This window comes from Macaca nemestrina, chromosome 10 (assembly GCF_043159975.1).
Source record: "Macaca nemestrina isolate mMacNem1 chromosome 10, mMacNem.hap1, whole genome shotgun sequence".
Taxonomy (NCBI): domain Eukaryota; kingdom Metazoa; phylum Chordata; class Mammalia; order Primates; family Cercopithecidae; genus Macaca; species Macaca nemestrina.
In genome coordinates, this window is record NC_092134.1 from 15,733,053 (window position 1) to 15,747,857 (window position 14,805).

At 45.0% G+C, this 14,805-nt stretch overlaps 1 protein-coding gene and 1 long non-coding RNA gene across 6 annotated transcripts in view; one reads left to right on the forward strand and one right to left on the reverse strand.

Annotated features, from left to right (window-relative positions):
- Positions 1 to 14,805, forward strand: part of LOC105495091 (kinase suppressor of ras 2) — a 520,600-nt gene that overhangs the window by 490,855 nt on the left and 14,940 nt on the right. For 4 of the 5 annotated variants that reach the window (XM_024797056.2, XM_071071001.1, XM_071071003.1 and 1 more), the window contains exons 17-19: positions 6,088 to 6,219; positions 11,354 to 11,483; positions 12,628 to 12,761. In XM_024797056.2, coding sequence (XP_024652824.1) covers positions 6,088 to 6,219; positions 11,354 to 11,483; positions 12,628 to 12,761 — 396 coding nt within the window. Of the gene's footprint in view, positions 1 to 6,087; positions 6,220 to 11,353; positions 11,484 to 12,627; positions 12,766 to 14,805 lie in introns of those variants that run through there. The other variant, XM_071071002.1, reaches the window with a different exon arrangement.
- Positions 1,080 to 14,805, reverse strand: part of LOC105495110 (uncharacterized) — a 33,529-nt gene continuing 19,803 nt past the window's right edge. Inside the window, exon 3 of the long non-coding RNA XR_011608784.1 lies at positions 1,080 to 1,226. This is a non-coding gene — a long non-coding RNA (uncharacterized lncRNA). The remainder of the gene's footprint in view (positions 1,227 to 14,805) is intronic.

The window sequence follows — 14,805 nt, forward strand, 5'->3', positions numbered from 1 at the left end:
TGGGCATCCCTTCCTTTAGCTCATTCATGGAGACCCAGTGTCAACCAGGAAGTTAGTTCAACCAAGTCAAGGGCAATGTGGCTTCCAGTCTGCTTGTCCAGACAGCAGCCCCTCCCACCCCTGCCCCAGCCAAGTTGTCAACACAAACCCAGGGAGTGCCCTCAGCAACATCTCCCAACAAGAAATTCACATTTCCCGGCCACCCACAAGTAGCCATCAATGACTTCTTATGCTTTTATCCTTGTTCCAGTTACATATTATGCTGCAATGAACCATCTCAAAACTTAGTGGCTTAAAACAAGGTATTGTCATCCCTCATGGTTCTGTGAGTTGACAGGGCTCAGCTGAGCTCTTGTGTTCAGTTTGTCCTGTAGGTACAATGGGATGGGTGGTAAAATTGGAGACAACTGAAGGCTTCCTCATTCACACAGCTGGGCTGGGCTGGCTGAAACATCTGGGGGACTGATGGGGTCTCTCTCATCTCCTGCTTTTCCCTCTTCATGCAGCCTGTCTGCATGACTACATTGGGCTTCCTCACACCATGGCAGTCTCAGGGTAATCAAACTTATGTAGCAAGTGGGTTCTACCAAAGCAAGCATGTTGCAAACCATGACAGGGAGGTGGAACTCTTGGGTGTCCCATGAATCCCAGGACGTTTCCCAGGTAGTGGATTTGCCTCGATATTTATGAATACCTCCAGTGTAGCTCTAGGGATCCACAGAGTCCCCTCAGGGGTTCAGGTCCATTTATTCCCTCTTGTTTATGCAAAGGCATCTTTGGTAACTGCCCCCATTGCAGCCTGGAGCCCCCAGTGCAGCAGCCAGAGGCCAGGAGACACCCCTTGAATAAGGGGCATCTATGGCCCTAATCAACAACCTGGGGGCTGGATTATAGGAGTGGAGAGAGAAGGGAGCTGGCTAGGCTTTGGGCATTGCAGGAAGCAGGGCCAGTATCTCTCAGGAGATAGGCCTGGAAGTTCCCTCATTCATTATTCACTCAGCCAGTCAGCAAATAATTAGAGAGTGCATGTATTAGTCAGCTTGGGCTGCTGTAACACAATACCAGACTCAGGGGTTTAAACAACAGACATTTATTTTCTTACAGTTCTGGAGGCTGAAAGTCCAAGATCAAGGTGCTGGCAAATTTAGTGTCTAGTGAGGGCTCTCTTCCCAGCTTGCAGATGGCCACCTTCTTACTGTGTCCTCATATGGCCTCTTCTCTGTGCACTGAAAGAGAGAGATAGAGGTCTTTGATGTCTTTCCTCTTCTTATAAGGACACCAATCTTATTGGATTAGGGCCCCAGACTTATGACCTCACTTAACCTTAATCACCTCCCTATAGGCTTTATCTCTAAATACAATCAAATTGAGGGTTAGGGGTTCAACATAATAAATTTGGGGGAGACAAAATTCAGTCTATAATACCTTGAGATAGATTCCAGATTAACACACACCTAGGGGTTCCCTGATCCTCAGTTTCCTCATCTGTAAAATAGGAGTAGGGGCAGGCACTAATTAATAGCACCTACCTCATAAGGCTGTTTTGGTGATTAAACGGGATACAGATGAGGAAGGCTTAGTTTAGCATTTTGCTTTTTTTTTTTTTTTGAGACAGGATCTCTTGCTTTGTCACCCAGGCTGGAATGCAGTAGTGCAATCATGGCTCACTGCAGCCTCAACCTCTGAGCCGTCCTCCTACCTCAGCCTCTCAAGGTCTTGGGCTTACAGGTGTGCACCACCATACCCTGCCAGGCTTTTTAATGGTTCTCTCCAGAAATTCTTGTAGAATTGGGGTGAGGTGCCTAGTCCCTGGGGTTTTAAAGACTTGTGCTCAAACAGATCTCAGCTCTGTCCCTTTGGACAGGTCACTTAACTGTTTTGAGCCTCCGTTTCCTTATCCACAGAACAGGATGGTAGCCCTCAGATTGTGGGCTTGTGAGGCCTAAGTGGGATGGGCACTCTGACAAACAGTAAGCATTCAGCAGGAGTCACTTGCCTTCCTGCCCTCCCCTCAGTTATTAGAGCTTGGGGTATGGATAGCCCTTGGTGCCCAGCAGGGAGAGGCCACCCCTCAGCCCGAGGCAGGGATGGAGCAGCCCAGTGATGTGTGTTCTGCACATCCAGACAGACTCTAGCATACAGCTGTTCTGCCGTCGTCAAAAAAGGTATCATTTTAGATGCCAGTGCTGTCATGCCAGCCTCCCAAAGCCTGTTATTAATCATAATAACCATAATGAAGATGATTTGGGTTTGCCACCAGTGGGCCTATCGCCATGGGAATGGGGCACCACAGGGTGTTAGTGCCAGGCCTGGCTCCCGGCCCCCTACCACACCGGCCCCAGGCTGATGGCTCTTGCGTGGCCACCATTCCACCTCCTGCCCTGGCCCCAAAATGCCAGTTCTGTGCTGACCCCATGAGTCAGGAAGAGGTGGCAGGGGTGTTTGCAAAAAGATGGGAGCAGAGAAGCTTCCCTTGGGCAGGAGCACCCCAACCCACTCCACCCACAGTGGCCCAGTCATTGCAGGGGAATGTTGGCTAGCCTATGCCAAAGACTTTCATGGAGGACATTCCTACTGTGGCCTCTAGTCTCAAATCCACTTCTGAGTCCTCAAGATAAACACACACACACACACACACACACACGTAAACAGATATATACATGTGTAATGATTATGTCCAGTAATTGTGTGGCTCTGGCAGCTGACACAGTCCTGTGCCATGCACTGTCTCATTTTAGTCCTTGCAACAGCTCTGTGAAGTACAAATTAATGTGCCCATTTTACAGATGGGAAAATAGAAATTTGGGTCTGCTCAAGGTTCCATAGCTAGTAAGCACAGATGGAGCCTTCAACCTCTGTGTGTGTTCCTGATTGTAGAAGCAAGAGCTGATTTAACTCTGCTGACTCAAGAGTTTGCTAGTGAGTTTGAGTAGTAGTTTCTAGCACAGGATGTGTTGCATCATGTCTTTTGTGTAGAATGCAGGAGCAAGTCATGTGTTATTAATCCTGAAACACTGAGATTTGGACCGTTTCCTTATTTTGTATAAATTAGGACAGTGATTCTCAACCAGGGCAATTTTTCTCCTCCAGGGGACATTTGATGATGTCTGAAGACATTTTTAGTTGTCATGATTGGGGGAAGGGGGGTGCTAATGGCCTCTAATAAGTAGAGGTCAGAGATGCTGCTGAACATCCTACAATGCCCAGGACAGCCCCCGTGCCCCCCAACAACAAAGAATTGCCCAGACCCAAATGTCAATAGTGCCAAGGTTGAGAAATCCTAAATTAGAACAAATTTAATGGTGTCTGCCTGGCCACAGTTTTTTTCTGTTGCATGCATGCCAGTCTGCTCCTAGCCTGGGAATGCAGGAGGTGGATGGGTGGCCCAGGATGAGATACCTGTGGTAAGCCACCATCCAAATGCAACTGAGAGTTGCGATTACAGCAGTTACCCAGATATGCTTCCTTTCCTACAGTCCCTGTTTTGGGTGCTACAAAAAGTTGAGTATATGCAAATGGATGCTACCTTCATGTGTAAGATGGAGGGGGAATGAAAGAGATCTAAAAGAACTACATGTATGGGACACACCCAGCCCTACCCAGCTAGTGAATGTCACTGCAGTACTGGAACCCTGAGCCCCAAACTCTTGGGGTCTCATTCAGGGATCTTTCCTCCACCCAGTGTTTCTACAGGTGTTGATCTGCAAGTTGATTTGGGGGAGGACATGAACAAACATTTTCTATCTTAATTTTAACGTGTGTTAGAAAATCACTAGTCTCCATGTATGGCCACACTAAAGAGTGACCTATTAAAACATATTTAAGTTAAAAATGCATTTCTTAGTACATGATAGTCTAGAACAGTGGTGTCCAGTTTGGTGGCCACTAGCCAGATGTGGCTACGTAAATTTAACTTTAATTAAAATGAAAAGTTCAGGGCTGGGAGCAGTGGCTCATGCCTATAATCTTAATGCTTTGCGAGGCTGAGGCTGGAGGATCCCTTGAGGCCAAGAGTTTGAGACCAGCCTGGGCAAGATAGCAAGATCACATAGCAAGACCACATCTCCTCAAAAAATAAAATAAAATTAGCAGGGTGCGGTTGCTCGTGCCTGTAATCCCAGCTACTTCATAGGCTGAAGATGGGAGGGTCACTTGAGGCCAGGACTTCAAGGCTTCCATGAGCTATGATCTCACCTCTGTACTTTAGCCTGGGTGATTGACAGGCTGTCTCAGCAGACCCTATCTCTAAAATTTAAAAAAAAAAAAATTAAAAGTTTAGTTCTTCAGTTGTAAGCCACATTTCAAGTGCTCAGTAGTTATGGTGGTTAGTGGCTGCCACATTGGACCATAGAGAGGACATTTCTGTCATAATGGAAAGTTCTATTGTACAATGCTGCTCTTAAAGGTATTTAGATATGGCAAAAATCATGATTATGGGATATGAATGAATGCATTTGAGAGAGCAACATGTCACAACTTCTGCATCTCAGAAACTCTCCCTGGAAGAATCTAGCCAGCCCCAGGTCCCCACAGAGACCTTCATGCTAGAGGCTGTCATCCTGCATGACCTCACTTTTAATGATGATTTGAGATATGCACCCCCTCTCCCCCCGACTGCTCACTTCCCCTGTGTTAATGAGCCAGTTCCTAGGAGTCTTGAGTCAATGAAGATCTCAGACGGGGTCTGCTTAGATTTCGGACCCAAATGGAAAGCTCTGCCTTGCTAAGGACTTCCAGTGAAAGAAGGGAGCCGGCCTCCTTCCACGTCTAAGAATTTACCTAAGGAATAAATTAATGTGGGTGAAGGGAGATATTCCCAGTATCTACCCAAAGATGTTCATGGCAGCATTGTTCATAATGGTGGAAGAGGGAACTGCCCGCCCAAGGCCCATCAGCAAGGAGGTGGTTGTATACACTTTGATACATAGGATGGGATGATATGTTCCAATTACACTGGAGTTCTTTAGAGTTCTGGAACACCCTGAATGGGGCCCTTGTTGGAACTTTGTCCTTGCTTCTCCTTCTGCCTAGATATTCTCCTTGTTCACATAGCTGGATCCTTTATGTCACGTAGATCCTAGCTCACAGTTTACCTGCAGTAAGATCTGTCTTGTCTTTGATGCATCCTCTATTTTAATTATTTGTACAATGCTTATCACGATCTTTAGTTTTTCTTATTTATTGAACTCATTTATTGTCTCCTTTCCCTACCAAAGTGCAAGCTCCAGGAGGGAAGGGACCTTGTCGGTCTTGTTCCATGCCAAGCACAGAACCTAGGCATCATAGGTGACAGAAAAACAGTAGATTATCATTATTTGTGTATTACTGAAATGTATTTGTAATCCCCCAAATCAATACTCACAGCACTTTCACAGTTATTCATGGACATGCAGAGTGGGGAAAACTCTGAGTTGCCCGATGCACATGTTCCCAGCTTAGGTCAAACAAAGGATGCTCTGCCTCTGTTTTGGCCTCATACAGAGAATCCTTGAGGACAGAGATTGAGCCAGAGTGGGCAGCACAGGGTAGCATAAGACGCTGCACCTCTGGGGCCAGTTGGATGAGATTTGAATCCCAACTCTGGCACTTGTTAGTAGGGTTGCCTCAGACAAGTCACTTAACACTTCTGAGCCTCATAGTCTATTATGTAAAATAAAACAGAATCTATTAGGATAAGTTGTTTTCAGAGCTTAAAATTATAAACTATGTGAAGGATGTGTGCATGTGTACATATTTCCCCAGGAGCAATGATTCAGTATTCTACTAATTCCATGTTCCAGTGACTTTATAGAACATAACTGCCATGAATAGCAAGAATCCACAGTGTCATTGAATGAAGATGGGCAAGAAGGTGGGTGCCTCAGAGGCAATGGAATTCAATGATGGTTTGGATCCTGAGTGTTTCTCTAGAGCAGTCTTCCCTGTACCTCCTACTGGGTTTCTGCCTCCAGTAGGTGGTCAGGCAATGCTCAATGGGGGAAGCAAGAAGGGCAGCAGAGATGGCTCCAGAGACATGGGGTCAGGGCCAGGGGGGCTGGTCCTCCCTGGGCTATGAAACAGAGCTCATCCTGTGCTTTGCTTCTCCAGACGGGAGGACAAACTGCGTATCCAGAATGGCTGGCTGTGCCACCTGGCACCAGAGATCATCCGCCAGCTGTCCCCCGACACAGAGGAGGATAAGCTCCCCTTCTCCAAGCACTCTGACGTCTTTGCCCTTGGGTAAGTGGGCCCTGCCCTGGCCATTGAGAGCCACAGCCTGGGCAGAGGGGCACTTGTCAAGTCTTTCAATGGTTTTGGAAGGGCCAGGGTGTACCTGTCTACAGGGCCAAGGTGGCTGGATTTTGGGGTGAGAATGGAGGAATCTGAGTAGGGTATACTAGAAAGAATGACCCTAACAAACTTGTGTGCCTGGTTTCCAATGGATTATGTGGCCATAACAAGTTACCCAACTCATTTACTTATTCAGTAGCTATTTGTTGACTGCCTGCTATGTGCTAGGATTGTAGCAGATGCAGGGGACACAAGACTCAGTGTTGTATTAGTTATGACTGCGTAACAAATTATGCCAAAACTTAGCCACTGAAAACATTTCTTATCTTAAGTTTCTGTGGTCAAGAATTTGGGAATGGCTTAGCTGATTGGTTCTGAGTGGGCTTTTATGAGGTTGCAGTCAAGATATTGGCTAGGGCTGTGGTCTCATCTGAAGGCTCACCAGGCTGGGGATCCAGTTCCATGGTGGCCCACTCGCACGGCTGTTGGAAGGAGGCCTCAGTTCCTCAACCCTTGGGCCTGTGTATAGGCTGCTTGAATGACTTCACAGCATGGTGGCTACAAGCCTCATTGTCATTATGATCTAGTCTCATAAATTTACATATCATTGTTTCTACCATATTCTGTTTGTTAAAAGCAAGTTGCTAAATCCAGTCCACACCTAAGGGGAGAAGAATTAAGCTCTATCTTATACATGATGGAGTATCAAAGAATATACTGGACATATTAAAAACACCAGAGGCCCCTACTCTCTCTTTCTAGTGGAAAGCAGATAAGGAAACATTCAGCTTTAGCAAAGTATGATAACTGCTATTCTGAGAATAAACACAGGACTGTGGGAATAAAAAAGGAATCAAATCCAATCTGGGAGGTCAGGGAGGGCTTCCAGGAGATGATAATCCTGAGCCTAAGTTAAAGGTTGAGTACAAGGGCAGGGTGAGGTGTTCCAGATCAAAAGAATGTGCAAAAAGGTGCAAAAATAAAAGAACACATTGCCCACATGGAAGAATATGTAGAAGGGTTGGGGGAGGAAAGGGAGCTGATGGATGAAGAGTCAGGAAAAAATTAGGCTGGGGGTGGTGAGATAAGAGACTAGAGAGGGAAGCACAGTCAATCCTGCGAGGACCTAAAGGTTGAGTTAAGAAGGTTTCATTTCATCTTCAGTGCACTAAGGAGCCATTGATGGTTATTAAGCTCTGGGGGAACGGGGAGTGACATAATCCTAATTGAGTTTTAGATCAGTCAGATCACTCTGGCTGCTGTGTAGAGAATGGAATGAAGAAGGAGAGGATGGGAGCCGGATGTCCAATACCCAGGGAAATGCTGGCAGCCTTCACTGAATCAGAGCCTGTGGGTATGAAAGCTGAGAATGGACATCAGAAACACACATAGGAGGTGGAAGCAACAGAGCTTGATCATGGATTGAATTTGGGTGGTGCCTAGATAGCTGCTTTAAGCAACCAGATGGAGAGTGGCATCATTCACTAAGGTGGAGACCATGGAGGTGCAGCAGGGTTGGGGCATGCCAGGGAGGCAAAGAGGTCAGATTTAGACACAGTGAGTTTGAGCTATCTTGGAGATGACAAATGCAACCACCAAAACACAGCTGTCTCTACATGACTAGTATAGAAAAGAGGAGTTTAGGACTTGTCAGCAAGTAGGTAACTGCAGCCACAGACAGAATGAGATGTCTTTGGAAGTACAGTAGGAGAAGAAGGGCCCAGGACACAGCCCCAGGATACAGGGCAGAGTGCCTTGAGAAAGTATAGCCAGAAAGGCTTCTAGGCTCCCATGACCATGCAAATCCTTGCCTAATCTTGTCCACAGGTGGTTGCAATGGCTGGGGGAGATAACACTGGGGAAGCTGTTTGAGAAAGTTGCAGGCCTGCAGATGAGTGCAATTAGACTTAACACCACCGAGAGATGTTACAGAGAGTCTTCCTTGGAAAAGGGCCCCCACTGCGTCCTCACTGAAAAACCCTGAGGAGATATTTCTGGAAGATCAGAATTCTCAACATCTGTTGCTTGGGCCACTTTAGAGGAAGTCAGTCGGCCTGATTATTTTATGCCCAAATCTTTATCTAGTTAATATTGTTATCTGAAACCAAATTGCAATAATTACGTTGGTATAGTTTAGTGTAAATTTAGCAAAAGAAAAAAAAAATGTGATTAACAAAATGTACCGGAATAATTGGTTTTCTGCTGGAGTTTTCATCTTCAGCAATTCTTTTTTCCTTAAAGTGAGTTTCTCTTGAAAGTTGGGTTTAAAAGGAAGTTTTAATGAGGCTTTTATTTCTGACACTGCTGAATTCTGAAGGACCCGGCGCTCTGGGTTTCCTGCCAATTAGGTGCATCCTGTTGCTGGGGAACCTCGTGCTCAGAAATGACTTAGAACAAAAACGAATTTTTTAAAGAGGGCTGAGCACTGTGTTAAGTCTTTTATGTGCACTGTCTCACAGAATTTTTACAAGCACCCTTCAAAGCAGATACCATGTTGCTCCCAATTGACAGGTGAGAAAACTGAGGCTTCAGATGGCTCAGTGACATGCCTTACAGTGATGATTGATGGTGCTGAGATTCACCTGGAATATCCTGTACTCTAGAGTTGGAGCTTTTAACCATAGAGCCCTGATGGGTTTAGGATTTATTTTGCCACTCAAAGGCCTATTTCTCTCAACTGTAAATCAAGGATAATAAATCCATCGAGGTGTTCTAAGAATTGAGTGAGAAAACATTTGTAAGGTACCCAGCACAGGGAATAACTCAAGGCATCCTTCCCCCTTTCACATGAGTGGTGGATGAGTCTGTTGATGCCTCCTTCACCAGACTCCAGTCACCAACCACAAGCTTGCGCCTCCCAAATTTTGCATTTTCCTGATTACAAAGGACTGTTAAATAGGATGGAGTCTAAGCTTCCTAGTATAGCACGTTGGCTAGTGGCACCATCTTGGAGTCAGACAGACTAAGTTCAACTTCTGGCTGCCCTTCCTGTTTGCTGTGTTATCTTGGGAAAGACACACAACCTTTCTGGGCATCAGTTTCCTCATCTATGAAAGGGGGATAATATTAATAATAATGCCTTCTGTTTTAAAATTTAGGTTTTGTTATTATTCAGGCAGCATGAGGCCAACAGTCGTCATTGAAAAGATGGTTTGTTACTCACAGTTCCAGAGGGGGTGTGTCACACCATGCAGTGTCCACAGAGGGCAGCACCAGGGTTGGTCTGGCAGCAGAGGAAATGTGAGGAAAATGTTGGGAAGAGCCTTTATTGTGGTTTTCTTGGGAAGGAGCAGGGGAGGCAGGGTAAGAAGGCTTAGGATTGACTCGTTTGAATGATTTCAGCAGGCTCATAGCATATAGGGGCTGGGGAATATTGGCCCAGAGCTTGCAAGCCCAATTAAGGAGGTAGTTGGCAGTATGAGTGTGAGCTCTGGATTATCTGATTAGCCTGTGAAAGGTGTGTTCACAGGTGAGCCCTTTACTATCTCCAGGAATTGGCTATTCCTGGAAGGGGCAGAATCTCCAGGGTCAGCAAAGCCCTAAGTAGTCAAAGCATCAGAATAAAAAGACATGCTTAATAGACCTCCCTCAGCAAAAAACTTAGAGTAGTGTCTAGTGCAGAGTAAAAACTAAATAAGTATGATTATTTATTAGGATAACTATAATCTTTTAGTACCTTCTCTTGAGAGCTTTCTGATCACCTAAACTGACATTCCAACACCTGAGCATCACCACTCCTTACCCACCCCAGAGGTATAAGGTTGTCAGGTAGAAGGAAGATGTAACTATGAAGTGAAACCCTAACAATAGTTGATTTGACACAGTGCTCTGATCAGTAAAGAGGATAGCAGAGTGCTTTGTGTTCTTTAAAGCAAACTTACATGAAATCTTACAGTGGAGGAAAGATCACTTTCTAGAATTGTTTCAGATGTTTCCTAAGTTGGGGAATCTTGTGCTCAAAGCACTGAGATCTGTCAACATGGTACAGCTCAGTGACAACCCAGCATCCCGTTTCATCCACTGTGGTCCTCACTGCTATTCACACTTCATAGCATCATTTATGCACCACCTGGCCCATCACCCCATTCATGACACATGCTACTCACTAGAGCAATCCTTTCTCCGTTAATTACAATGTCACGATTTGTAAAACAGAAGATAATGTGGTAAATCCCTCTAGAATAATCCTAGCATGGAGTTGTTTTGGCATTCAGAGTCCCAGATAAACATCCTTCCACTGCAATGTTATCATTATTCTCATTTATCAGGTAAGAAAACCTGCACTCACAGAAGTGAAGTGACATACCCAGGAAACCTACCCTATTATACTACTAGTATAAATAGAATCAGGACTTGAACCCAAGTCACTCTCAAACCTCTTTTTTTCTTTCCACCATTCCGCAGGATGGTTTATACTTAGAAAAAAAAAAAGTATAAAAGAAAAAAATCCTAATCTGTCACCCAGAGTTAGTTATTGTTAACATTTTGCTATGCTTTACTTTATTCTCTTGTTCATACACATATGATTTTTTAGAAAACAATATCAAACCTTACATACAGTCTCATATCCTGCTTTTTTTTAACCTAAGGTTATGTACTGAGCATTTTTTATGTCAGCAAAATTTCATTGAAATGTTTTTATAATAATACAGCATTTCATCTTATTTTATGGATTTAACATAATACATATAACCAATTCCTCTTATTGGACAATTGTGTTTTTACTTTTTTTCAATATTATATATAATTCTCTGGGAATATCCTTATAAATAAATTTTTGTACCCCTAATTATTTATTTGCAATGATTTTCTAGAATCATTGCAAGTAGAATCAGGGACAAAGATCCTAATCACATTGTATTTAACTATTCATTAGAAGATATCCTGGGATAAACATGACTTCTAAGACATTAAGAAAGCTTTAGGTGTGTCCCACGTGGCAAAATACCTACCCCATGAGGAAGAAACTGGGGAGAAGAATGGGTGCCAGGAGGCTGGCTGGGTGGGTGTGTGTTAATAATGGAGGTACAAGATTGCAAGTGACACACCACACCAACACCCCTTTAACAACGTCTGCCAACAGCACGATCTGGTATGAACTCCACGCCAGGGAATGGCCTTTCAAGACCCAACCAGCAGAGGCAATAATATGGCAAATGGGCACAGGCATGAAACCCAACCTCAGCCAGATTGGCATGGGAAAAGAAATCTCGGTAAGTCCCAAGATAGGGCCAGACCTGGGGGATGAGGAGACACAGACACAGTCATAGGCCTTCTTTTTACTATGTGTTAAGGTTACAAATGCTTTCATAGGGTGACCAAAAAAATATGCATCACAACCTTGTCAGACAGCAGTTTGAAGCTTAAAAGGCAAGGCTGCTGCACTGTGCCTGCAATTTCAGGTACCTGCCACCAGGGGCACAGTAACACGTGGTCAGGTTTTTCCTGACTATGGGTTGCTGAGTTAGGTAGAACCTATATATCCCTCTTTTTCTGCTATTTTTAAAAGATATGAATTAAAACATCACAAATATTAATGGTTCTAATTTTATTTGCATCTACATAATAATTTAAGGCATTATCTAATTCAGAACAAGACATACAGAAACAGAGAAGCCTGGGTATATATTAACAATCTTCCTCTAAAACACAGCAGGAAGAATCCTCTCTTTTGATCAGAAGACACACAAGTCAGAGAAGGAGTAATTTTATGTTATGTTTTGAAGGATTACCTGCACCTAGGTGATGAAGAGATTACTAAAAGTAACTTTTCTTCTCTGACTTTGAAGGGCTCTTATAGTATTGAGATATGGATGGAGACCCCAGGATTCCCTTTTATCCCTTCTGTTAAGAAAAATGTCAAGAAACTGTTTGGGAAGTGTTGTTGATCTCAGTGTATCCTAGACCTTCTAGAATAGAGCTTACCTGGCTGTTATTTGGGTTCAGAAAATACATGGGAAGAAGGATGGATGGATGGTAATGGATGGATGGATGGATGGATGGATAGATGGATGGATGGATGAATGGATGGATGGATAATGAAGGATGAAGAATGAAGGAGTGAATTGATATAGATGGGTGGATGTATAGATGCATGCATGATGGCTGGATGAGTGGATGAATGGATGGATGGATGATATATGGGTGGATGGATGGATGAAAGATGGAAGGGTGAATTGATATGGATGGGTAGATGTGTAGATACATGCTGGATGGATGGATGGATGGATGGATGGATGATGGAGGAATATGGAAATGGGACAGATGAATGGACAAATTGGCGGACCAAATGTGATGCCAAAGAGTAATCAAAAAGTCACCATTTATGTGTAATCACCACACATTGGTTTCATTTAGGACATTCTTCTCTTCTGCTGGGCCTTTGAACAAGAAGAGAGACCTACCTTCACCAAGCTCATGGACATGCTGGAGAAACTGCCAAAGCGAAACCGCCGCCTATCTCACCCTGGACATTTCTGGAAGTCTGCAGAGTAGGTTTTCTCCCTTAGCATCTCTCCCCACTGCCTTGTCCTCTGCCCTTTGTCACCTTTTTGATCCTCTCTGCCCCTTTTTACTTCTCCCCCAACAAGCTCCTGTCCATGTGCCCACCCTTTGGCAACCACCCTTCCCTAATAGGTTTCCATTCAATGGAGTCTGTTTGGGGGTTTGGGTCCTGGAGTCTGTCCTGTGGGGTCTTGGTTCCTGCAGCTACCCTGGGTTTCTCATTGCTTATCTCTTCCTGATGAAGACTGATGCCCTGATGTGTCTGAGCATCATGCAGTGAGGTGATGCCTGAACCCACCAAGCCTCCCACATGTCAGGTATTCAGAGTACCCCTCTATGAGGCCCAGCTTTCTGGAACTCTTCCTTCTGGGCCAACAGCCTGCCCCTGTCACAGCAGATCACAGCTTCCAGCATTCTCCATTGCATGAATGCCAGAGCAGGAAAGGCTCTGAGCTTCTTACCAGAAGTATCTCTAGCTTCCTCATAAGAGGCTCCAGACCCTGCTCCTCCCTCTTGTTTCTGGCTGGAGATCAGTAGTTCTATCTGAGATAATGAGTGTGGCATCTCTTTCTGGGACCTCCCTCGCCAACCCCAGCTTCTGTGACTGAACTCTCTAGAAGGTAAGAGGGAGACAGGCCCAGATGAGGCTACTGAGGGCTCCTCATGGCTCTGCCAGTTGCTCCCAGGTATTCATGGTTATGCACACTCACACGGACACTCTCAGGTACTCACACTCATGCAGACCCGGGAGCAGTACTTAAAAACGTACCTCTATACAAATTCTTTCACACACGGCTGCACTCAGATCTATACACACACACATCCGTATACAAAAACATTCCATGAACGCACACCCCCACATGGAAGCCTGCACACATAGGCAGACTCAGGCACATACACACAGGTACACAATCGCAATCACATTACATGGCACATGAAGACATGTGTATATACACACTTGTACTACCATGGCTTACCCACTGAAGACAAGCAGTACCCACAGATATAGATACCCCCACCTGTGGGCATGGTGTACCATAGCCATTGTCAGAGTCTTCCCATGAAGTTCCCCAAGGCAGCGTCCTGAAGAACAGATGTTCCCAGGGGCTGTGGACATTGGGAGGCTCTTTTTTCCTCCCTTCCCCTGCCGTTTGAGCTTGCTGAACCTGCAGGATGGAATCTCTTCGTTCCCCAGGGGCTTATCCTTTCCCCAGACCATTGGAAGGAGCATAAACTTTACAGGCAGACGTAGATTGGAATTCCCACTCCACTGTGTAATAGCTGTGTGGCCTTGGGCATGTCACTCGGCCTCTTTGAGCTATAGTTTCATGCTCTGAAAGGTGAGGGCGGTGAAACTGCTCTAGCAGAAGTGCTGTGCAGGTTCCATGTGGCCACGTGCAGAGCACCTGGTGAGCAGGTGCCTCCCACATAGCAGGCACTCACTGTAGCTCAGCTGCCGTCATCTGCCAGGAGGGAGAATGAGCCCTGTGCTGGCAGCCTGGCAGGATTTACAATGGATTGGATACGAAAACAGACAGAAGGAAGCTTTAACAAGCAAAAACTCTGCCCAGCTAAAGGAGTGCTGGCAAGTTAGAGAATTAGTGTTGGAGCTCCAGGCAGGACCCAGCAGTTTAACTGAAGAGAGGGACTTAAAGTTTACTGGTTGGAGGGAAAAGCAGGAGGCTTCTCTTTCTATATTTTATTGTGGAGTTGGGCTGAAAAAAACAAACAAACAAACAAACAAACAAACAAACACAGGACCAGAAACTTTGTGGTCTAGCAGAATGGGATGTTGGGTTCAGTGGAATTTTCCATTCATTTCCTCTTCCATTCATTCTTTTTTTATTCAGCCTATGTGTACTGAACATCTTTTATGTGCTCGACACTGTTCTAAGAGTGAGAATACAGCGGTGAACAAAATAAATGAGTTCCTTTTGCTGCAGTGGACATCAAAGTCTGCTCATAGCAGGAGGCTATGGTGTGGATCCCAGTCCCACCCCCTCTTCCTGCATCTCTAGCTGTTATGGAGCT